Here is a 26,560-nt window from a genome sequence, read left to right as displayed (position 1 = left end):
AAAATATTTATATTTCAGTCAAATCTAGTTTCGCGTCTTTGTTTGCTAAACACACGTTCAATAACGAATTTACCTCATTATGTACACGATAAAGACAAAAAAATTTTCAAAATTTTTAAAAAGGGCTTTTATTACTTATTTTAAGTTATAACAGTTTTAAAATTTATTAAATTTCAATCTGCCAATATTAATCGTATCACAACAGCTTTGCTAGGCGAGGTCTCAACTTACAAGGAAAGCGGAGCCGTACGTGCAATTACTGATTACCTCATAGTTGCATTATAACTAAACCGCAACATACATTTTGAAAATTGTCAAGATCTGTCAGATAAGGAAAAAAGGGAATGAATTAACTGAATTAACGGCCGTCTGGTGTAGTGGTAAGTGACATGGTCACTACACAAGGAGGTCGCGGGTTCGAATCCCGCCAAGGGAAGATATTTGTATGATAAATATAAAATGTCTTTTCCAGGGTTATGGATGTATATTAAATATACGTTGGTGTACAATACAAATCTTACATTTATTTCCGTTATCTGGTACCTCTAATACAAGTTCTATACGAACTTAACACGGGACCAGTTAACGTGGCGTGATTGTTAGTAAATTATATTTATTTATATTTATTTATTTATTATTTATCATTGTAAACGAAATTAACTAATCATAGAATATACTATAAATGGATTCAAATGATTTTCTTATCGTTAAAAGACAAATTACTCGAGCTTCCCCCTCCCTCAAAATACACTCATCGCCTCTGAAAATATACAAGTGACTCCTGTGCCCGGAAACTTTTATTTACACTCGATAAGATATCGATAATTGATATGCGACGGTGGGTTTAAACTTACTGTATAGTTATTAAAACAGTCTGGTGCAGTGCACTCGCGCCAACACGACGCCGCAGATAGCTCTTATTTCTTTGCGATCGAAACGAATTACGATTCAAGAAAAATGGATTTAGGGAGTGATGATTCCGATGAGATGAAGCTTCTGGGCGAAGATCAGAGGACTAAAAGTGAAAGTTCAGATAGTGACAGTAGGCAAGGATCACTAGACACACTAGTTTTTGATAGTAGAATTAATAAAACATCAACGCATGCTGGAGATTTGGCGGAGACATGGGGCGGAGGAAGGTCCCCACCAAACTCGGGGCGATTGCGACGAACACAATCATGGTCGGGAGACCCGAACGATGATGTCAGCTCGGAAATCCGAATATTGAGAGAAAGGTAGGTACTCACATACACCAAACTGAAATAAGTACATAGGTATTATGAATTAGATATCGCGTATTGTACGTAGTAATCCATGTTGTAATCAACAACATGTGTAATTGATAACAAACACATAACAGTATTCATTTAGCGTCAGCTACGCCTACCATATTTTACAGATGGACACATGCGAATCGATTAAGCAAACGTTAATGTTCTGGAAGTAATAGTATAATATAGTATAATAATAATAATGAATGCAACTAGAAAAACGCACTCGTTTTTTAAATACAACATAAAAATATATAGTAATTTATTTCCGACAAAGAGAATGAACATTAAAAGCCCATGGGTTGTGCTCATTTACACACACTAGTACGAAGAAAAGGGCCAGAAATGAAATTCTGAACCAAATTACAATTGCAATAAAAGAAATGAAAAGTTTTCTTATTTTGAATTTGCCATGAATATGAAATCACATAATGCGTTGAATAATTGAGAATTATAGATAATTCTGGTAGTACGGTATCCGTACGGGTAGATTAGCCGTGCGGGTTAACAAGTAGTAAGTAGTAGCAGTATTATCTTCCAACGTAAAGGGTAGCCGGCGGTAGCCGTTGTACTATAGAACTAGGAACTCAAGTCTCCTAGCGGAGCTTACGTTGTTGCTGCCTATGGGCTCCAGTTGCCACTTAACATAAGGTGAGCAATAAGCTCGTTCATCTGACTAAGCAAAAAAAGACCTAGCTAAGACGTTTTACCCTGTAGATTATACCTACCTATTTGACATAAGAAGTCATAGTGAATAAATAATAATATTATTTATTCGAACAAAAAGGATCATTACCTATACTGTAATAATGAAAATCAATATGATAACAAATTTAATTCTTAGCTACAGTCACATGCTTGGCGACCATGACTACTGCCCCATTACCTTTTCCCTCTATCTAATCGTTGATAGCCTAAGAGGCTATTCCAACTTCGTTCAGACCTGTATGTGAGCTCACGGGCTCAACCTGAAAGAAATGCTAACACTGACCCTAGCAAGAATTGCGCTTCGCCGAATCTACTACCTGATCGGAATCGCGACCCACTGAGAAGATCTAGCGAGAAACTCAGTAGGTTGTATCTATCAGCTAGGTCGCGCTACTCGTGACTGTTTTAAAGCAGTGTATTTAGAACGTTTTCGAAAAGTAATACGGGCTCTTGATAATACTAAACAAAATCATTCTCAAAGCCATATCATGAATATTGGCACGCAACGTAACAAAAACCAAAAAGAGGCTTAAGATTTGTAGTCCAAAGGGAAGATATCTGTCGGTGGCCTCGCTTATTTCTGCTTAATTTAATTAATAGTGTTGAGTTTGATATGGTGCCCGTGAACATGACGCGATATTAATGTATGTAGCACATGAAGTCGAAGTCGCAATATTGTAACAGCTGCCCCGCCCTTCAAACCTGAACACGTGACGGCTTCCCGACAGAACTACACAACGTGGTAGCACCCACCAGTGCGACATTACAAGACGCTCTATGTTTACACCATGTATTTTTGTTGTGTTATGTATATATAATGTTTACAACACCTATAGTCTTAAGGTTGGGCCGTTGAAAGTGGAGGGCTTAGTTCGATTTTTTAGATAGACTGATAAATGAGTTCATCTGGTGTTCAGTTAACATCAGAGCCCATAGACGTGACAATTTTAATGCCGCTCACGTTGAGAACTGAGGTCTATTAAGCTAATCACAGTTTTTACGTTTGCGAGTTTTGTTTTTAGTACACGTTAGTATTCCTTGCCGCGGAAAGCATTTGTGAACATTAATTGTATACGTACTTCAATACGAAAACCGGTATCTGCCTACCGGACTTGAACACTACCTCATAGTCTCATCGCTCGATACTAATACACCAGGCGTCTTATCTTTAAGAAAATATGAAAAATATGCTTTATAATATATATTTTTTATTGCTTTGACGGGTGGACGAGCTCACAGCCCACCTGGCGTTAAGTGGTTACTGGAGCCCATAGACATCTACAACGTAAACGGGCCACCCACCTTGAGATATAAGTTCTAAGGTCTCAGTATAGTTACAACGGCTACCCTAACCTTCAAACCGAAACGCATTATTGCTTCACGGCAGAAATAGGCAGGGCGGTGGTACCTATCCGCGCAGACTCACAAGAGGTCCTACCACCATGGAATTATTTTGGTTGGCGACTATAGGCAGAGCTTGTTTCAACAGATTGGTGCGCACACAAAGAAAGCTACATCCAGGCGCATTCCGGCTGCTGAGCGGCCGACAGCGTTTAACCTTGGCTTCACTCGCGATTGTAGATTTCATGAGCTTTTGTTCCATGAGCGTTATGGCTCCATTCTTCCCGAGAGAAGCGTCATCTAAAGGACTGTCAGATACTACATGCGGAATGGTGTTCAGTTTCTATGCTGTCATCATGTTTTTAACGTCGCCTTTATTCGGGAAATTCGTAAGTATTTAAATTTGATCACTCACGATCAGATAGGTAATTGTATTAAACGTATTACTATATATTATTCTACTTCTAATTTTACCCATCAAACCAAGCCGCTTTTCGCTATTATATATATATATAGTATCGCATGATATGAAGAGAAAAAAAACTAATCTTTGTGATTACTGAAACGCCGCAAGTTGGTGGTACTATACAAGCAACATTTTAAATCAATCTATGTTCTTTATACCTATCTATTCGCTGCTAAACTAAAGAGCTAATTCAGCTACGCTATGGTTGATAAACTCAATCTGATAAACTACGCTCATACAACTAACTACAAAGAAAACTCAAAACATTCATCTATAAGAACCTCAAGCCGTTAACTGACGAACACAATTTCACAATTATTTGAAAACTTGGAACCGTAGACATCCGATGATTTACCTCTGACATTCAGGGCTATTTCGGATTGGCCATGATCGGCAATCAATGGTCATTAAAATTGATCCTTGTTATTCTACGTAAACATGTATCCTATTGAATAAAAAATTGTAGTATTTCACAAATCATTTATACGTTATTTTCGTATTCATTAAACAAAAAGATAACTACAAATTGATAGGTACTGAAAATTTTATAATCACACATGCTTAAAAATTTTCAAGGCTTTAACATACTTAGTGTACGTAAACTGAACAAAGAAAGTGAACCAAACAAGTAAATCGAGTCCTTGAATTTGCAAGTCACCCTTTCAATTATTTCGGAGTTTCATATTATGAATATTGTGACCTCTGGATACAACTTTCAAGAAGCCATATAAAATAAAGTCAGCAAAACTTGTTGTAGGAAAATATTGATCGTTAAAACAATTATTGCAAATGCGTAAATATAGAAAATAAACGATGATGTCATTTTCAATGCTAATGCAACATGTACTTCCGCTGATCTATACTTTATACACACGGAATAGATAACGACATTAATAAATTCTAACAAAACATTTACGTGATGTATGTATGTACATCAGTGTCTACTTCGATTCAAATTTTTTTATTTTTTTTTTATTGCTTATATGTGTGGACGAGCTCACAGCCCACCTGATGTTAAGTGGTTACTGGAGCCCATAGTCATCTACAACGTAAATGCGCCACACACCTTGAGATATAGTTCTAAGGTCTCAGTATAGTCACAACGGCTGCCCCACCCTTCAAACCGAAACGCATTACTGCTTCACGGCAGAAATAGGCGGGGCGGTGTTACCTACCCGTGCGGACTCACAAGAGGTTCCTACCACCAGTAATTACGCAAATTATAATTTTGCGGGTTTCATTTTTATTACACGATGTTATTCCTTCACCGTGGAAGTCAATCGTGAACATTTGTTGAGTACGTATTTCATTAGAAAAATTGGTACCCGCCTGCGGGATTCGAACACCGGTGCATCGCTTCAACACGAATGCACCGGACGTCTTATCCGTTAGGCCACGACGTCTTCAATGTTGTTCTATGTTGTGCTGTCAAGAAACCGTCCATACATGATCATATTACAAAAGTAACGAGACAAAACTGTGAAAAAATACCTTAGTTTTTACGTAAAACTATTTTCATTATCTAAGCTTGGCACAAATACTTATTATTGTTGTATTTGTGATGAGTTAATCCTATGTGAAACAGGTCGCCCTTATGTCTCTGCTTTGTCGTCTATATATACATATCTTACATATTCTACATCATCACATCTATATATACACAAACAGTTATGACACTGAAAAATATCAACTTACACACGAATTAAACATAATTTGGCTATTAATTAAAAAAAATGTTACACAAGATTTTAATTTATTAAGCGTAAAGTTCAAACTGTCAAGAATTTGTTAAGTCACAAACTCACAATGCAATTTCCAAGCGATGATAACAGATAAACAAGATACAATAATTATCGTAAACCAATGAAACTTCATCGAAAAAAGGAAATATTTTTTGCAATAATTATGAACAATCCCTACATATTATAAGCTATACATGCCCTCCGTTATATTTGTAATCAGAAAACAGGTTATAACATTTTATCTCAATATGATTCACAGCTACCGGCCGTGGGCGCGAAATTTATGTTTACCGCTGGGATGTTAGTGGCTGGAGTGTGTAATGTATTATTTGGGTAAGTTAAAATATAAACGTTTTATTATAATACATAGCCGTCAAGAAAATTGTAATTTTATATCTATAATATAAGAATGAATTAAACAATACCGAAAAATAGTATTACGCTAACTGCGATGGCCGTAATTTGTTGTGTTTATTCCGAGCTTAAAGTTAGTTACAACAATAATGTTGAATTGAATCTCGCAAAAATAATAATTCTAATAATAAAAATTGTCCCGCATTGGATTTTAAATCCAAGCAAACCAATTGTACATAAATGTAATTGAGTTTTTTTTAAATGTAATGAAAATTAGCGCTCTGATTTGCTCAATAAGGAAAGCTGTAAAGGTCGAGCTTCCTTTGCATAGTGGATGGAGTTAATGCTCGTTAAATAAAATTACGACTTTAAAATCATAGAACTATTTAGTTATGATCCATTTCAAACATTGTTAATCTGAAGGGTAAATAGGCAATATCGAAGGCATTCAGATGTACAGGGTGAAAATATTAAGCCTAAACATTTTTCAGCACATTCTTGACAATGAAAAAATATCCGAAGGAAAAATTTTTTTTATTTCAGAACGTTGGAACTAATAGAAGATAAGACAACATTCACAGCCCTCTGTTTCTTAATAAGAGGGTTGGAGGCGCTGGGAGCTAGTGCGTATTCTACGGCCAGCTACGTGTTCGTCGTTAACGCTTTTCCCGACAACATCGGTTCAGTGCTTGGCATTTTAGAGACCTTTGTAGGACTCGGAATGTCAGTGGGACCGGCGATAGGCGGTTTATTGTACTCGGTATGAATTTAACCATTTTTTCTTGTAATAGCTCATAAAATGTATTTGGTTGCCAATAGACAGAAAGGCATTTTCTGGAACAAAAAAAAGCATGTTTGTCGTTTTCAATATATCAGAGTTTATCAGTCTCTGGTTTCATAGCACATGGAATTCTAATTTGGGGCAGAAAACCATGTGTCATTTATCGCCGATTATTCAATTATTTACAAATAGTAAGGGTAACGGTTTCATTTAAGATTGTATGCCCCAATCATGTGATAGTGAAAAAAAAAATAGAATCAGCATGTAAATGTACAAAAACTTCAATGTTTCAGGTAGATCGGGGGCTTTGGACTACCATTTTATACTCTTGGGATTGCGATGGTGCTGACAGTACCTATAAACTTCTTCTTGCTTACTGAATGTGAAGGTACTCATTTATTCTTATATATATAATATTAATTATCTTTTAGCATAGTTTTTCAACTGACACCTAGTACAACAACACATCAACTTAATCCAAGTTAATGTATATCATCATTCACATAATTAACTAATTGTTATTGACTCTTCGGGCAAGATATTTGTCATTGTTCAACTAACGAAATGCGGCGCCGCTACAGTAGCTATAACAAATATATACTTTATATACATATAACGATAGTCTGATTTAACGTAAATAATGTAAGTATATTTCAAAAGGGGGGTCAAATATGTCATCTTTCCAGCTTCCGTTATCGCGGCGATAAAAAAAGCTTATCTACCAATTTTGAAGATAATGATAAACTTTCAAAAAGTTCTAAATAAAGTAAAATCTGTTGTCTGGAAATACGTACTTAACAAATATTCACGATTGACTTTCACGGTGAAGGAATATAACATCGTGTAATAAAAATGAAATCCGCAAAATTATGATTTGCGTAATTACTGTAGTAGGACTTCTTGTGAGTCCGCGCGGGTGGGTACCGTTTCGGTTTGAAGGGTGGGGCAGCCGTTGTAACTATACTTAGTGTTGAGACCTTAGAACTTATATTTCAAGGTGGGTGGCGAATTTACGTTGTGGATGTCTATGGGCTCCAGTAACCACTTAACACAAGGTGGGTTGTGAGCTCGTCCACCCATCTAAGCAATAAAAATAAAAACATCGAGGAAGTGACAACAGGGGCACGGTAAATAATCGGCCAAAAATGGTGCAACTACTCACCGCATACAAAGTCAGTCAATCATCTCTGACGACATCTGTTACTTTAAATTTGTGATTTAAAAGGTACGCATTTTTTTTCAGAGTATGTATCCGGTTCAAAAACAGCTTCAATGATTAAATTATTGAAGATTCCGTCAATCATTGTTACTGGGCTTGTAATCGTAATAATGTCCAATACATGGGCGTTCTTGGATCCAACGTTGGAACCTCATATGCGACAGTTCGGGCTATCCACACAACAAATCGGATTGATTTTCTTACTATTCTCAAGCTTGTATGGCATCTTCAGTCCCATATGGGGATGGGTAGCAGATCGGTAAGCTGTTTATTTTATTAACATTGATTATTCTTGCCTTTATAATGATGACAGTAAAAAAGTTTTTTTTTTTCTTTGTCCAGAGTACATAATCACTGGTGCATGATGGTTTGGGGCCTGTTCCTGTCCACAGTTGGCTTGTTGTTATTGGGCCCATGTCCTTTCATCCCCGCATTACCACGGTAAGTCCCACAATCGTTTATTTATTTAACGGGTTTCCAAAAATGGACCAATAAAGACTTAATGTTCGTAACTATCCTGTTTTATAAATGACGTTCCATTGTCTTTAGTGATTATCTAAAGTCAAGCCCTTGATTGATCTTAGATTGGACTTTGGTCTGATCGATACCGAACGGATCTCAAGATCACTCCCTTAGTCAATCTGAAAAAAATCTTGAAAATTTTACCGAAATCGGTCCAACCGTTTAAGGAGCCTATAAGGAATATACGGATGTACATACATACAAGGCTTACAGCTTCATCTCGTAATTTAAGCCGCCATCGTCCAAAATATCTTTTTTTTTATTGCCTATGTAGGCAGAGGAGCATACAGCCCACCTGATGGTGAGTGGTTAGCGTCGCTCATGGACTTCAGTAATGCCAAGAGCAGAGCCAATCCGCTTCCTATAGTTTAATACTCTCACAAGCCTCGTTTGAAGAAGAACTTGTAAACATGTCTTATCGGGTCCGCTCTCGGTGCTCCTAAGTTGAGTCCATGAGCTCATCTACCCGTCCGCGATTAGTTGGAATAGCCCCGTAGACAACCAAAAAGAGAAAAATACAAGCACTTATTTGAAGCTTTCAAGATACTGTGCTTATTAAATTCATTTTAGTAATTTTTTAAGAGAAAATGATGTCGAACTTAATCACTTAACCAATCGTAAAGTTTTTAGACTTGTAAGTATTTGAAATAATTTGAAAAAGGGGTCTCTTGCCCAAAAGAGTTTGGGAATCTTTAGTATAGTATGAATACCTATCCGTACTATGATTGACTTGATATGATTTACTTTACTTTACTAATCGAAAATTTCATTTATTACAAAAGTTTTATTCTAATGCTTTTTTTTCAGTGTCCTTTGGTTAGACCTGGTTGCGCTTTCGATACTAGGAATATCTGTGGCCCTTACATTGTTGCCCACATTTCAAGGAGTGTTGACAAGTTCCATGTAAGTACATAATTGTGCATAATTGTGGATTATTCATTTAGCGATACTGCATTAAACGTGTTGACATCCGAGCTTACGGTTAACTTGTTTGCATGTGTTCATTATCGCTGATGTGAGCTGCGTAGTAATAATCAAGACTCGTTTGAAGAATGATCTCTTATACCGTCTAGCATTGCATATTAACAGTTTTTCAATATTTCAAGTTTTTATTTTATTTTATTTTTTATTGCCTTTGTAGGCAGACGAGCACACGGCCCACCTGATGGTGAGTGGTTACCGTCGCCCATGGACTTCAGCAATGCCAAGGGCAGAGCCAAGCCGCTGCCTACCGCTTAATACTCTCCACAAGCCTCGTTTGAAGAAGGACATATCATAGCGCTCGGGAAACACCGTGGAGGGGAGCTCATTCCATAGCCGGATGGTACGTGGCAAAAAAGATCTCTGGAAACGCACTGTGGATGACCGCAGTGGCTCCAGGTAGTATGGATGAACTCTACTCCGGTGGCGGGCGGTGCGATGGTACAAACGAGACGTTTGTATCATCTCGAACAATTCCTCAATTCAAGTGACGATAATAACTTCTTTTTTTGTACCCATTCTCTGGTAGCATAAGGGGCTATTCTAGCTACGCGCGAATGGGAAAACCTCTTAAATTATGATATCGTAGTATTGAATTATTATAAATTAACAAGATTGATAGTTTTTCTGTGACACAAACTTATCCTTTTCATTGCCTAGATGGCTGAACTAGTTCTAGCCCATCTATTATTTAGAGGCTGATGGAGCCCAAAAGCATCACTACGCGAACCTTGAAACATGAAATCTAAGTCTGAATTGTATTGTATAACAGTGGGCCCACCCTTAAAATCGGAACGCATTACTGCTTCCGGGCAGAAATAGACTGGATGGCGGTATCTACCCGAGAGGGCTCACAAAACAGCTTACTGCAAATTTACTACAATTTACTACAAATTTCTGAATTCAGATAGTTTCGTTTACTATACCTGGTTCGCTGGTCTTTGTATTTATATTCATGGAGCACTGGAGTCTTAACCGCTACCGGAGGACTTCAGTAATCAAGAAATACTGTAATATAATCAAAACGATAGTATTGTGTGGAGGTGATACCAAGGTCCTGCTTTTCTGCATTTTTGGAGGTGGCTTACAGCATTCATTTTTCGTGATCTATAATATACCTAAGATCTAACTTCGGCAGGCATCATGAAATCGACTGACCCTCTATCGTGTCATGTATATCATTAAATTAACCAATTATTATAATATAGTTATGAAGGAGGATGCCCCGAAGCACTCACCACGTACAGTGCAGTGGCGGGGGTCTGGTCTTGTTGTTATTCTCTGGGCGAAGTCTTTGGTCCGGCTCTTGGTGGAGCTCTCACGCAACGGTACGGGTTCCCGCTGTGCGCTACGCTCTGCGCCTCTGCGTGTTTCACTATGGTATTTTTATTTTTTACACCTTATACCAATGAAATGGTCCGTAAATAAAATAAAAAAATTGGTTTCAGTTACCTGTATCCAGTGTCCTTACAGTTACAGGATACCTACATGACACGAACTTGTCCGATATTGACATATTTTATTTATCACTTGCAAAATATTGAAATTTATATTCACAAAATATTGAAATGTAAAGTACTCCGAGGTCCGACTCGTAGTAGTAATATTTTTCTTGTTTTATTTTATTATTTTCTTTGTAAAATTTAGGTAAAAATTTTCATTTAATTTTGTTCACAATCTACTCATGTCCTATGTATTATTGGATCTTTGATATGCTATGCGGATGTATTGTACGATTAGTTTCCCAAATAAAAAAATTGTGGCTTGATTCCATGTCTTAAAATGGAATTCACGTTGTGAATCCTTTGGGTTCCAGGAGCCACTTTACACCAGATAGGCATTGAGCCGCTTATTCATACACACACTGAAAACAGGAATTGAAATAAATTTTCCGGTTCCAAAAAATACGAATTTTTTGTTACGGCCATATAATATGTAATTTCTAAACGTCTTAAGAGCAATTTGTTTTCTACTCAGTTGTATATGCTCTGTATTTATTATCGTGGACTCGTTAGTTTACCTGTAATGCATGAAGTATTGCTATTTAAAAAAATACAAATCCAACAGGGCGTTATAACGTTAACATTTTTCTCACTGCGCGAATCGTCTAAATGGGTGCAGCCAGGAAGTGTATCTGATTCGATTCCGTACACCGACACCACGTGGGGCAGCAGTAACTTCTGCAGAACACGCAGCGCGCCTGAGAACGGCCTCACCGAAAACTCTCCGTTAATACACTGCGCCTGTCCGCACAAAAAGGGCGAGTACAAATAAATACAAAAAAACAATAAAGTTTAAGTCAATACATTATCATTATAATTAACAAACATTTCCTCAAATTTTCCTGAATGGTTTATGCTACCAAATCCACAGAAAGTGGTTCGACAAAAAAGTGTTTTTTTATTATTGCTTAGATGGGTGGACGATCTCACAGCCCACCTGGTGTTAAGTGGTTACTGGAGCCCATGGACATCTACAACGTAAATGCGCCACCCACCTTGAGATATAAGTTCTAAGATCTCAGTATAGTGACAACGGCTGCCCCACCCTTCAAACCGAAACGCATTACTGCTTCACGGCAGAAATAGGCAGGGCGGTGGTACCCACCCGCGCGGACTCACAAGAGGTCCTACCACCAGTAGTAAGTACATCCAAGTACCTACATAATCAAACTAATGATTTTACAAAATTTCAAAAGGTTTATCGAAAGACGTATTTGGTATGTTGGATTATCAAAATTTTGAATTAACAATTTTTTGACCATTAAGAAAAAATCCTCGAACGCGAAAAACTTTCTTAACATTCGCACGTAACTTTTTTCCTTTACTTTCAAGCGCTGACTATTTGGTAATAGGGTCCACCCCATAAACGTTGCAACAAAAATACGGCTACACACCTTGAGACACGAAGTTAAACTGGCAATTGTAATAACTGTTGTCCTACTCCTCAGGACGGGAGCGTGTGATTGCGGTAATACTTAGAGTAGTATCAAGATATGTCTTACCATCAGTTCTTAGTTAAGGACAGAATGAATGAAAAACAATTAAAATATTTCCGTTATGAATAATTAACACAATAGCAGTAACAGCATCACGAAGAAACTAGGGCTATCTTCTGATCATTTATTAACCTTATAGGCCGTTAATATAGTAAAAAAATCTAGCCTTGTTAGAACGACTTTATTTTATTCTTTTAGGACCCTCCTACGGAACGACATCTTTAAAACACGTTTGCCTAGTTCACAACAAGAGTAAGAAGAGCGGGTACGCGACCGTTACTGGAGCCGTTGGATACTTCCTCAAATTTCAATACTTGACAAATGTGTGTGCCAAAATAAAACAATCCACAAATAAGCGAAAACATTCGGAAATAAACGAAAATCAACTATACCAGAACTATCTCGGTAACACCGAAACCAACACGGACAATGAAAAAAGCCTAAATATTAATAATAATCTAATGCAAAAACAAGAGAACGGTAGCTACTGTACGTATCTTGATGAGGCAATATTTGGCAGTCCAGTGGTTATGTACAACGTCAATATAGATCACTTGAAAGTCAAGAAAAATAACAAAGGTCTAATCTCAAATTTGATGACATGTGCTGATGAAAAAAAATCATCGAACGAAATATTAAAGCATAATATCGAGAAAGTACATTTTTACGAACAAAACCCAGAGTGCTCTTCGTTAGAAAAAGAATTTGTAAGTAAATATATATTAATGCTCTTTGCTATTATAATTAATATATAAGGTATATTTGATTTTAATTCAATTATTTCAGGATGTCTGTGATTGTAAAGGCGACGTCTCGTACTTCAGAGGAACGGTAACAGTTTCGTCAACCGGCGCGTGTGAAGTTTAAATCGTATTAAAATAGAATGTAATGTAATCGCACAAACAATAATTTAATTAAACTGATCTTACGATTTTTAATTGACAAAATTTTAAAATAGATCCACTGAAATAAAAAAAAAATAACACAAAATATTTTATTCGTAATCGAACGAAACTTTGGGGTGGCAAACATGACGTTTCACCCCTCTACCCTTCCCATTTCTGAAACATCGCAACTGAGATAAATCGTCCTCTCCCTGTTTATGAGTCCCTGGTAGCAACGACCTCCACTGACGGTTTCGTGACATTTCCAATGAACTATTAATTTATTGTAAAATGAACGTTATTTTTACACGTGCAAAATATACATTCAAGTTTTTGTAAGTACAGATACTGCAGTCGATGAATAAAAATGTTACTCAGAATTCGCCTGCATGTGGAGTTTATAAGAAAGTTGACTAAGTACGTTATAGATTATAAAAATATCAATCATCCTAAGTGAACACTATAAACCAAACTTAAAATGTTGGTATGCGAATAGTTTTGAAATTGTCACAAAAGCATACATGTCTAAAAAAAACATCTACGTGCTTTTATCACACTACATATAAAAACCGATCAGTCAACAATTTTAGTAATCTGTAAATGTTGTGAAGGGGACCAGTAGCCCCCTTCATATAGACTAGGGGGTGGAACGAAGGGTACCCTCCGATAAAAAGAGATATAACCTCCTCTTGTATCTCTTTCTCTCTTTGTACTAACTTCCTACAATTTATCAGCTCCTAGTATTTTATCCGCTGTTATGAAGTAACAGTTTCAGACACAATTTTACGCACAAACGCTTTTTTTTACAAAATATTCATTTAAATTACTGGGTTTTATAAATCACTGTCAGAGAACATTATGGCAATATCACAATCATTTCATTAAATAAAAAAAAATACTCCAAAAATCATTTTTTATTTCATAAGTTCAGCATTAGAACATAGATTATTGTCATTTACAATCTTCGGGCAACAATCTAATAATTTCATGCGGATTTGAATATATCATGTTATTATCATCATCGAAAGTCAAACCAAAAACGTTCCTAATATGAGCAACTACCTCTAACTTGTATTTTTCTTTGTCAGCAATATAAATCGCATTCTGTCCACAAAAAAATGCAACGCCGTCGTGATTGACCTCCAATGCCCTGAAAATTTTGGGTCCCTCGTACAAAATACGTTCTGACGTGCCGTTTTTTATTTCATACAATCCGTCCCTCGTAGTTATAAAAATATCATCATCGCCATCGACGGCGAATTGAAATATTTTTTCTTGAATGTGCTCTATGATTTCTATAATGTCACCAACCTTCTTGTGAAGGCGGAGCGACGGATACACAATAAAATAAAGATGTTTATAAAAAAACATATCCCAAATATCGTGATATTTGATAATATGCTTGATTTCGCCAGGTTCCTTGAAATTATGAACATACACTCCATCGCTACCTCCAAAGTATATTAATTCATGTTTCCTATCCACCGTTGTTGCGAATCCGTTTGTAGTTTTGTTTATCGCTTCCGGCATCATTTGACCATGTCTCACGTAGGCGATTTCGAACGTATCTTTCTTGTCGTCTCCGATGTTTTGGCTGAAGAAAACTGTGTTATTGTAATACGACAGCTGGTAGGGACGGTTTACACCATTCGATAAAACTTCTTTCCTGTGAAATTTTCCGTGTAAATAAACACCATCACAAGACACATCTTCTTTTTTTTTATGCGCTTCTTTGCCGTAAACAGTGATGAGCACACTGAACAATACTATAACAATTTTCATTGTTATTCGTTAAAGGTTCGAAAGGCATAGAGCTGTATTTTAAAATGACTGCTAGAAAATAATTATGTTAATGGTTTTGTTGAATAGTATCAAATTACCTGATAATGTAATAAATACATAATGCTATGAAAGATTGGGTGTCATTTCTGTGGGCGTAGCTTTTAATTTTATTGTAATATTCAATGTAGATATTTGAAATAGAACGGCAAATTTAGTTTAAATTAATTTGCCGACGCGGTAAGTAGTTACCTAATGTAATATTTTTAACAAAGAAAAATGAATTTATGTATCTCCCTCTGTAAAGTATAATAATAAACGCGATATTAAACCGTAAAAATTGATTTATGACGCATACTAAACTAAACTAACATACTATAACTTTAATTCAGTTTCGATACACATAATAAAAACATCAGTAAAGTACAAGAGAACACGTTTATTGAGTTAAGTATATCAGACACAAAAATCTCGAAAACTATTTCGTACTACGTATGTCCTTCTCATGCTCTCCCGACCCCGGGGTGAGACTGATCCACCCACTGAGGTAAGATATGACGTCAACGTTTACGAGGCCACCGAACTGAGACGCGATAACGACCTAATTTCAACCTTCTGCTGTCGGAATTAAGGTAAAAAATTATATTTTTATTTTCAATTCCAATAGACATCACAAGCTTAAATTGGATCGTTTTGAAACCAGTAACAATCAGCTACATTTTTACGAGCCTTGGACTTGTACGGCTTCTAGTTTAAAGCTCAGCCGAAATCGCTAAGTAATCGCACACGAGTAACTTTAACGTTTCGCCTAATTTCAGATATTCATAATTTTAGATTCGACTAGCCGTACTCGCCCGCTTCGCTGGGCATTTAAAATGAACATTATTATTTATTATCATTATCATTAGAGAGTCCAACACTCGTATAAATATTAGCCTATCCATTAAGTACATGTATTTTCTACATGGATACCAAGTTTCAAGTCAATCGGATGCATGGTTCAGTAGTTATAACGGAACATCCGTAAGAACCACTGTAGATTTATATATTAGTATAGATTAAGTGGCTTTTACGACGCAATATTAAGAATTTAAATGGATTTAACGTTTAGCTCCTTAAGCAGATGCTTTTTCGGGACCATTCTCATTAATTGTACAGCCTTTTTAGTGCCAGTCCACTGAATGATATTTTAACTCCATGCAGTTATTCTTTTCCCACCTCAGGTTTATATGCTAATTTATATAAGTCTCCAAACATTTGTTCAATACCTAAGACGACCCGCCGAATGTGTTATAGTTACTGAAGTTCATTTACATCATAACGTAAATACATACAACCTTGAGATATAATTAGATAGAATTATCGGTTGTATTAGAATACAGCTATCCCATTCTTCAAACCGGAACATGATTGTTCTAGAGCAGATTTAAGAAGAAAGGTATTACCAAGACTTACCGTCTGGCGGCACCCTTAAGCTATACTATGTGATGTAAACCTAACATTTACTGGTGGTAGGACCTCTTGTGAGTCCGCGCGGGTAGGTACCACCACCCTGCCAATTTCTGCCGTGAAGTAGTAATGCGTTTCGGTTTGAAGGGTGGGGTAGCCGTTGTAACTTATACTTGAGACCTTAGAACTTATATCTTAAGGTGGGTGGCGCATTTACGTTGTAGATGCCTATGGGCTCCAGTAACCCCTTAACACCAAGTGGGCTGTGAGCTCGTCCACCCACCTCAGCATTAAATAAATAAATAAATAAAAAATTGTTTTACATCGACTTATAAAACATACATTACATCATATTTTAATGATACATTGCGTGGCAAATATAACCTTGTTTCTAATATGAAAATTGTGAAGTCGTGCACTTCTATATTGACTTAATAATAAAGTGGTTTTACCTCGATGACACAAAAGTGACATTCTATAACACGAAAATATAAAATCTAAATAGACCTTCTAATCCTAGCATACATATAAAAATACACAATGTTATTAAAAAAGTATTGGCTGCACACCACTATTTTAACACCTAAATAGGTCACCTGCATAGTTTATTTTCAAATTATAGATTGAACTGAGGGGTGTCTACACTCAAGCATAAATATTATTTCACCGTTGTCAAACCAATATCAGTTATTAGCACTTTTTAGAGACTTCGTCATTTTGTTTATTAATTATTGTTAGTTTATTAAGTAAATAACTCTATGAGACTCTTTTTACACTGTGCGATCCATATACTACTCATCCTGTAGCAACAGTTACGATGACTATATACATACTTACTGGTACTATATACTTACTGGTGGTAGGACCTCTTGTGAGTCCGCAGGGGTGGGCACTGGGCATGCGAGAGACACTTAAAGAAGACTTCCAAACCAGGTAGTTTACAGGAGAACTAATTTATGGACAACCTCTTGGACTCTCGGACCGCCCTGCCTATTTCTGCCGTGAAGCAGTGATGCGTTTCGGTTTGAAGGGTGGGGCAGCCGTTGTAACTATACTTGAGACCTTAGAACTTATATCTCAAGGTGGGTGGCGCATTTACGTTGTGGATGTCTACGGGCTCCAGTAACCACTTAACACCAGGTGGGCTGTGAGCTCGTCCACCGATCTAAGCTGTAAAAAAAACATATATGACTATAACAACATTTTCTATGCGTATGCGACTATAGTAGAAAAATCAATTCTGAATAAGATTTGGATTTTTTTTATTCTTCTTGCAGGCATCGAACATACGGTCCTCCTGATCGCTCATGGACGTCAGCACTGCCAGAGGCACAGTCAAGACGTTGCCAAGTCCATCCTTAATGCAATAAACGCAAAAGATCTACAATTTATATGCAAAATTTAAGTATCTCGGACGTATGATTAGATCTCGTGACGAGTGAATGATATTCCGCTTTAGTAGAAATATACTAAGAAGATCTGATAACGTCGATTTCCAGAAAATAACGATCAGTGTAATGATGAACACTACTTTCGCGTGTGCCATAAAATTGTGTATAATCTATGATATAGCCTAATAAATCGAAAGTCTTCATAATTGTCGCCTGATTGAATCAAGGCCGTATCACAGTTTGAGCAATTGAAGTTGCTCCAGTTTAACATAATCTCTTGGTAATAAATTAGCCATAAGTGACGTTTGTACCTCAAATTTCTGGAGACTATACTTGTAGCGGACGGTTTCTTATTTAGATAATTATACTTTCTTTGTATTTGTGAGGAGGAAGAAATAAAATAAAATTATGATGCAACTTTCATGGCTGACAGTTTATTCTTAATGACTTTTGAAACAAAATTAAAAATTATAAAAATATAAATGACAGCTGTTGCTTTGCAATTACACGTTTTAGTACGGTTCCGAACAATGTTCATCGCTTATTTATTAAATGGTCTTAAAGATTAATTTGCTGCGCGGTAGATAAATAACGGCAAATACACCGTTTTTAATACTAGGTACGTCAGCGCAAATACAATATAAATTCATGCAAACTAGCTAGTTTCATATCTTTTCTAAATTATTGACTTTGAATTCAACGAGCACATAGCCTATCTAATGATAGCTACCATCCCTCATGGAAATAAGCAATGCCACTGACAAAGCGAAACCTCTACAGACCGTTGATGCCTCTGCTCTAAAAATTTTCTAATCCACTTTTTTTCATTTTTGGTTAGTTATAATTTTATTCTAAGTAAACTCCTAAAACTGACAGAAATAAAAATACCCACAATATATCAAAATAAAATTTTATTCATAATTACTTATATAATACTTAATCTTGATTATATTCTTAGAAGTGTGCTTTTAACTTCTAAACTTTCATATCTTTGGTATTATATGCATCTATCTTTGCAAAGATTGAAATATTAATTACAGTTTGTAAGTTTTGTTATTGCTATAATAACAATACTGAGGTGTAATGTTCATATTTTTCAGTCAATATCTTTGTATTTAACGCTTAATCACTAAAACAGATCCGCTAATATGTGTACTTATTATATAGTAATTTCAATTTATTAAATGCATTTTCGTGATATGATAAAATCATAAAATGTGATTTAAAAAAATTAAACACAAATTGACTCACTCAAGCTTTTCTAAATGTTTGTTATAAACCACAAAATAAAACTAAACCACTAGTTCTTCAACAAACACCTTTAATTCCGCAATAATAATTATGAAATGTGACTTTTACATTTCGGAATAAATGTTATATGCGGGAAATTAATTTTTTATAGAGAAAAACCTTTCAGTTTTAAGGACGGACCATATTTCAAAATTAAGACATAATTTAATATTAACGATTATATATACGAACGGTATTATAATAATAACGATATTAGTTAATAAATACCACATGATACTTATAACCTTTAGACGCCTACAGAATATATTAGATAATTTTAAATAGCTTTGTTATTTTTCATCCCGATCTTACCAGGCGTGAAAAAAATACCATAACAGTGGTAAGGGCTAGACTAAAAAAAGGTTTCTCTGCACCGCCGCACACCATTCTCCTCGATGCAACCGAGAGCTTCTTGTTCTGAAGCAAACTGTGTACCGATTCTATTTCCCATCTCGGCATTCGTCCAGGCTCACGGGAGAATAAAGCTGAAAATAGTTGAGCCGTTCGTCCGTTTGCTGGCTCTTGACAGAAGTTTAACACCAAGTGATCGTTAACTGCTTTTAGAACTTGCACTGTTCCGCTAAACTGTTGATAGTTCGGACGGATTGCCAACGTACCTAAAACATACATGTGTAATTAATTTGTGGAATTAATGATATTTTTGTAAGTTAAGTTAAAAGTTAGATAATTTTTTTATTGCTTCGACGGGTAAACAATCTCACAGACCACCTAGTCTGAAGTGATTACCGGATCTTACAAACATCAAACATGTAAATGCCGCCACCCACTTTTAGACTAGAGCTCTAAGTCACAATTCTATAGTAAAATGACTGCTCTTCAAACTGAAACTTATCATTGCTTTGTGGCAGAAATAGGCAGTGTCGTGGCACTTACTCGTGCGGGCTCAAAAGACACCCTACCACTACTTCATAGAGAGAAAACACAGGTATACCTAATTATCAAAATAAGGATAGGGGCCAAGTATATATTTCCATGTAATGCCAAAAACAACACAAGAACTTTAAATTTTAATTATTCAGACAATAAATTATAAATCCTAACCTTGTTTTATTGTACTATATGGACAAGTGGGTCTAATGTTAAGTGATTACCAGAGCCATTAGGCATTACTAGATGAATCCCAGCTGTCAACTTGAGGCTGGATGAGTCTCCATTATAGTATATTAAGAGCTATACAAATGACATTAAGATTATTTTGTCAACAACTTCGTGGCTGAAATAGGCTATATAGTGATCTCTAGTTCGTAAGACTTGACCAGAGTATTTCAACTCTGAGGTAAACGCATTGCTTAATTCGAAAGTATCGGAGATCCTACCCAGTTGAAAAAATATTCGTAATTAGTTATGGATTTTTAATGAGCGCGACATTAGTCATTCTGCCACCGGTCTGAAATAATCTTTATAATTGCTTACCATTTTGTTCGTTAAGGACTTGCCAATATCCAGCGGAGTCATTTCGGAAGTACAATGAATATTCCACGGTCTGACCTGCTTCGTCCCACAATAGTCTAAGACTTCTGTATTGCTGTCTAAATTTAGCGTTAATTTGCTGCACGTGGAACAACTGGTTCTCTGTTGATGGCTAAAATAAATTAAAATTTTCAATATTACCCTTATTGATATAGATTTCGAATACCCGAACAAGTCAACTAGAGTCGTTTCATCAGTTTTTTTTTTAATTATTATTAGTAATTTTTTTTATTGCTTAGATCGGTGGACGAGCTCACGGCCCACCTGGTGTTGAGTGGTTACCGGAGCCCATAGACATCTACAACGTAAATGCCGCCACCCACCTTAATTTTATCTTCTATTTCAAAAGGCTTGTTTTGCGATCAATTCAGTGAAATGAATGAATAATTTAATTTACTGGTTAGTATTAAAGATCCACAAGTTCATTATTACGTTCCGGGGCCACTTAGCCTGACCTCATGAGTCACTCACGTGGGAGGAGGAGCCGGTGAAGGAGGATTGTGACACAGGTCGTATGGTCAAAAGGTGCTTTAGATACAAAAAAAACGACCCTAATTACTTCTGTACATTGGGTCATCCATTCTGAAGTGGGTGAAGCAAATTCCGACTCCGTTAATTGGCATTATTGTAGTTATGACTAATACAGAGTAATCCTAATTTATTGACCCAGTTTGAATGATGTAAGGTTACATGCAGGACTAGTGTCCTTATGCTAGACTTAATTTGGTTGGTTGAATTAATTTAACAACACTTATAAATTCATAAGTTTTTATCTTTTCCAATATTTCATTTTGATTTCACTCTTAACTGTCAGCAACATATATTCAAAACTTCCGACTCAAAGAATAAAATTACAATTGATGTGTTTTCTTATTACTGTTGATAGTAAGCGAATCTTAATCAAATCCTACGTGATATTAAACAGTCATTTGAACGAATAGACGTAATAAAATACATGCTCAACCCAAACTGAGACATAAAGTGGTCAAGTCTCAAATATATTATACAACTAATAATCTAAAATTCAAACTGGTACGCTCTTCTGCTTCGCGACAAAAATACCTCTATATATGTACCTATCAATACGGACTCAACATTCCTTCTAGGATTCCTTCTACAAGTACGCAAATTTACAATTTTTTCCGGTTTAGATTCACAAATGGCATCCCGTGACAAAAAAATACGAGATTACGAATCGAACATTTCAAAAAAAACAAAATGCTTTTACCAGTATTTATTATATAATATTTTTGTTCTTCTAGAAACTAAGAAATACGATTACTTAGTACGCGATTTCGTCTAGACCTTGTTTTGGCTGGTTAAAAAATATCATTTCCAGCATAACAAGAACTTCGAATTTTATTTTGACATTCAAATTGTTGGCCAGGATGTACCGCGCTCATTGCGGCCGGAGTCCGGAACCCTCTCGATTCACAGGCCCTATATACAAGGGATATCCCCACGAGAATCAGATGACTAATGTCGAGTCTTTTATCGGTGTGCAGTTCATTACGAAATAATTATTAATGGTCACACGATAAGATAGCAATTCATTTGCAATTTTTGTGTTTAGTTAATTGCAATTGTGGTTATTATTTAAATTGAAGATTATTTTTTCCAAACGACTTTAATAATGAAAATTAGTAATTAGTAATAATATCTTAAATAAATATGTAGTAAGTTGAATCAACAAAATTGAACAAAATATCAGAAAACAAGGTCAATTAAATATTATCATTTCATAATATTCATTCATTATTTCATTAAATTTCTTAAAGGATTTAAGATTTTCAAAATCATGTTGGCCAATACAAAGTTATTATAGTGTTGCGTCTATTTCCTATTTATAAGAATGCAATGCAAGGACACAATAGTTCAGCCGTCGTGAATAGAATCCACGTGAAGAGATGAATGAATAATATTTGCTCAATTGAGAACTTGCACATCTGTCTCACACAATTTTTATGAATGACTTAAATATGATTTAATGAATTTCTTATCAAGAAAAAATATGGATAAAACACGAAGTAGCTTGTTAAAGTAATGAATAAAAGTATATTGAGTTTTAATCAAAATATTGAAAACTTACGCTAAATAAATAGGTACTTAATTTAAAAATATGACATCGTTAACCAATATTCTATTGAAAAAATGCCTACCCCAAACGTAGATCTTGGGAACTCTTCAGCCTCCCATATTGTTATAACGGGACAACTATTGTACTTATTAACACCCTCTTTGATCAAATGCTTGTAAAGTTCGACCGCTTTCCATACTCCTGTCACTCGTCTTATATCCAATTTGTCGTATTCGTGTACACGTTCACATAAAACTGTACTGTTAGATTGTGTTTGATTTCGCTCATCGATTCCCGACACTGCAGAAACCGTGAAAAACAACCACAGAAACCTCCAAATGTATCCTTGAAATGCCATTTGATCGTGTGATTTTTCCACGATTTTTACACAAAATTAATTCATTTTAAATAATGTAATATTCGAATTATTATCATCTGAGTTTGGCGAGATGCGCGGGCGCGTAAATATTGCGCTTTTTCAAGAGATCGACTCCGACTGACAAGTGAACAAGCGTGCGGGCGGCTGATTCACGCGACTTGACCCCGCACTAATAAACAAACGTTTGATACAATAACTCCGATACCTACTATGCCAATTTTTGTTTTCTAAACTACATTCTTAAGCCGACCTTTACAATACATTTATTACGAATAATGATAGCAAAATTCTGATGTTGAAATATCTTATATTATAAATATGTATTGAACTTTTTAATTAGCTAAAAAGCTCGAATCTCACTTGACGTCAAGCAGTACATGACTAGTTATAACCGGCGCTCACCTAAGATTTATGTTTCTATATAAAGGCTACAGTAATGCATATTTGCTTCATGGCAACATGGTGGTAAAACATATCACGAGTGCTATTACTATTTCCCAATCTTCTATCCGTAGTAATATCCGAGCGTATTGTCAGTCCGGATGAGTTGGAGAGTCGTCAGTCAATAAAACGAGTATTCTTCAGAAGCAAACTTAGTTTTGTGGTGAAAGTACAATGTACATGGCAATATGAAAGTACCTATGTATGTATGTAAGTGTAGTATTAATTATTAGCTTTGCTTCGCTCTCTAAATAAACAAAATTGTGGTACCTAACCTATCACGCTTACCACCAGTAAGTACGTAAGTTAAAACCATAAACTCAATTCAGAAAAAATTAGGATTTAATAGCACCATTCAATCAAAAATACACTAAAATAAAATAAAATTGACTTACGCGATCCAACGGCTCTGAAATGTGAATTACCACACATGTTCTGTAGCGATCTACTCTCGCATCTCCAGCCAAGTGCTGTATGATTTCTACTCCGTACCACATGCCCATCAATCTGTCCACCCATATACCAGTCTGTGGTGATCTATTTACACAATAATCTCTCATGTTGTTCATGAACGGGACCTCGTATGAACTAAAGCTCTGACCGTAGCCAGCGTACCGGTCAGTGCTATAACCTGGTGGGTAGAAAAGGTTGGACTTCATCGTATTGTAACTGCCATATCCTGGCGTAGAGTATCCGGGACTGTAGTTTGGGTATCTTGTAGCTTCAGGAAAATTGGCAACATCACTGCCATATGTGTTTGACTTGTACGGTATTTGAAATGGATTTGATATCGTTGAATACGATGAATATCCTGGATAGGGAGTGCTTGAGTACTGATCTCCGTAGCGTTGGTAGCTTGCACTATTTACTATTCCCCAAAATAAACTCAAAGTCACAAGTAAATCGAACATGTTCACTTTATTTCAGTTACTCAGTCAGCGGGCGCAGTCGCGTGTTTGTTAGTTTGCGGTCTACAAAATATGACTGCTCTCGTCTTACTATAAGAGTGGGAAGTAAACTTATTAAGTCCAATTAAATGATCCCAGTATCCGACAGACACAAGCAGGCACATCAAAATGTTAACTGATCTAATTAAAATACGTGTGACATTTGCCCTTTCAATTACATCACATTGATAATAAACTAAAACAATACTTAAAATAATTTAACAATTACGATTCGACAATCAATTTAATGTTTTATTATGTCAACAAAGCAATAATAATAAAGAAGTATCCGTATTCTGTTTTAACTAAAACCGTGAAGCGAGCTCGGTTAGAATTTCAGCAAAATGCTGTGCTATTTCGTGGACTATATAGACATATCCACCCACGTCTTGCTCTTTTAGATTTACCAGCTGTACAATGTAAATTAAAAAGCCATGGCCACAAGTTAAATATTTACATTTTTTTGTGCCATAACGATATGAGCTCTGGAAATCTGAATTGTAGACATTTTATGAAGGTTTTTTGTATCGGTTTCTGACTTTATCCAATAGGTGGGTTAAGTTTGTCAAGTACGGGTGACGTGGACTCCTAGCTGCAGCTCTTATAATCGGTTTGTTGAGGAATATGCGGTTAGCGTTATCATGATGTAATAATAACGAATATCGGTTAGTTTTCAACATCAGTGTTCAAGCTTATCGTTTCGTCAATGTTACCTATTTTCGAAAATTACTCTAATGTTGCAAGCTCCCTATTTAACTCGAACACTGAATTGAATAACTACTGAAATTCGAAAAATTTGAAGTACAATAAGACAAAAGATGCTTGCTTCTACGTCGTGAATTTGAAACGGATTCAAGAGTCGAAATGTGAGAAAATTGAAAGAAAAATTTAAAAGTCAATATACCATTTACATTCTCCGGGAATATGTGTTGGCTGATCTTCTGTCACCGGTAGCAAATATTGTGTCAACACCAATTACTAACAATATAGTATAGGAAGTACTAAATATAAGTATTAATAATAATATTAGACAAAAACAAGTTTAAATATTTAAAAGTTAATCATCCCTAATGGTCAGTTACTGCGAACGAATACAAATATCAATAAAGTTTCATAATAATATGATGTTGGTCTATGCTTCGTTTTAATTCAAATTCGTGTATATTTTAATACAGTGGGTATTAAAATATACACGAAATCGATATCGGTAATATGTTAAGCGTCGGTTGGGAGTAAGAATTTTGCTCTTAAATTTAAACTGTTACAGAATAATACCCTACTATACATACTTATTCTACTTCTATATACATCTGTACTTACCTATAATTTCTTGTAGGTATAAATTACGATGATGATTGAGAGATTTATTATCGAAGTGCAGTTTTTGTACTTCTGCACAACAATCTACACTTATTTTTTTGAATTAGCATTAGTTAGATAAGACCATAATTATCGATTTGAATATAATGTGTGATTTTCCAAATTAATTAGATGCTGTAAATTGTATCTTTAAGAAGCTCTCGATTAAACGTAACAATATTGTTTGTGACGGATGCGAGACGTGAACTGTGATCTTTGGCTGCAGAGATGAGTCGGGTCACCGTTCTAAGCAGGAACTACCCTCATTAACAATTATGGTAATTATGTTCCATTACGGACATAAAATTGTCTATAAAGTATTCTTAAGTAATGATTCACACAGGCACATATGAATACAAACAAAACAATTTTGTGACGATACATCTGTGGCGGCCATGAACCCAAGTCACATAGTCATAAAAATAAATTTAAAAAACTTAAATGATGTAGTAAAAGCGGTTTTGCTAAAAAAAAGTCATCGCTGACAGACATCTACTGGGAGCGAGATGGTGAAGTCCTAACATAGTATACTGTTCTGCCTTTGGCGCCACTGAGCATGCGAGCGACACTTAAAGAAGACTTCCAAACCAGGTAGTTTACAGAAGAACTAATTTATGGACAAACTCTTGGACTCTCGGACCGCCCTGCCGTGAAGCAGTAATGCGCTTCGGTTTGAAGGGTAGGGCAGCC

General features: G+C 35.8%; 2 protein-coding genes across 2 annotated transcripts; one reads left to right on the top strand and one right to left on the bottom strand.

Annotated features, from left to right (window-relative positions):
* Positions 1 to 808: 808 nt before the first annotated feature.
* On the top strand, positions 809 to 18,306 carry LOC101742970 (MFS-type transporter SLC18B1). The gene is made up of 13 exons (XM_012689101.4): positions 809 to 1,235; positions 3,469 to 3,709; positions 5,788 to 5,861; positions 6,426 to 6,642; positions 6,961 to 7,051; positions 7,907 to 8,141; positions 8,225 to 8,323; positions 9,212 to 9,307; positions 10,594 to 10,765; positions 11,453 to 11,645; positions 12,582 to 13,090; positions 13,170 to 13,268; positions 17,773 to 18,306. The coding sequence occupies exons 1-12, from the start codon at positions 958 to 960 to the stop codon at positions 13,248 to 13,250; spliced, it is 2,286 nt and encodes a 761-aa protein (XP_012544555.1). The 5' UTR covers positions 809 to 957; the 3' UTR covers positions 13,251 to 13,268; positions 17,773 to 18,306.
* Positions 18,307 to 18,780: 474 nt separating this feature from the next.
* LOC101742677 (uncharacterized) lies at positions 18,781 to 26,084 on the bottom strand. Its single transcript, XM_004924594.5, has 4 exons — positions 25,832 to 26,084; positions 23,960 to 24,562; positions 20,611 to 20,779; positions 18,781 to 19,793 (listed from the first exon to the last, which is right to left on the bottom strand). Exons 2-4 carry the CDS (start codon positions 24,473 to 24,475, stop codon positions 19,474 to 19,476), a joined length of 1,005 nt encoding a protein of 334 aa, XP_004924651.1. The 5' UTR covers positions 24,476 to 24,562; positions 25,832 to 26,084; the 3' UTR covers positions 18,781 to 19,473.
* Between the last annotated feature and the right edge of the window lie 476 nt (positions 26,085 to 26,560).

Source organism: Bombyx mori, chromosome 15 (assembly GCF_030269925.1).
Source record: "Bombyx mori chromosome 15, ASM3026992v2".
Taxonomy (NCBI): domain Eukaryota; kingdom Metazoa; phylum Arthropoda; class Insecta; order Lepidoptera; family Bombycidae; genus Bombyx; species Bombyx mori.
Note: the sequence above shows the minus strand (reverse complement) of the source record. Positions and strands in the feature narration are given on the sequence as shown.

Bases quoted from the DNA above. Each gene is read 5' to 3' on its own strand.
- LOC101742970 (XM_012689101.4), top strand. From the start codon at position 958: ATGGATTTAGGGAGTGATGATTCCGATGAGATGAAGCTTCTGGGCGAA. The intron at 7,052-7,906 runs GTACTCATTTAT...ATTTTTTTTCAG, and splicing joins CTTGCTTACTGAATGTGAAG to AGTATGTATCCGGTTCAAAA. The intron at 13,091-13,169 runs GTAAGTAAATAT...CAATTATTTCAG, and splicing joins CTTCGTTAGAAAAAGAATTT to GATGTCTGTGATTGTAAAGG.
- LOC101742677 (XM_004924594.5), bottom strand. From the start codon at position 24,475: ATGTTCGATTTACTTGTGACTTTGAGTTTATTTTGGGGAATAGTAAAT. The intron at 20,780-23,959 runs GTAAGTCAATTT...AATTTATTTTAG, and splicing joins TTTCAGAGCCGTTGGATCGC to CCATCAACAGAGAACCAGTT. The intron at 19,794-20,610 runs GTAAGCAATTAT...TGTATGTTTTAG, and splicing joins AGTCCTTAACGAACAAAATG to GTACGTTGGCAATCCGTCCG.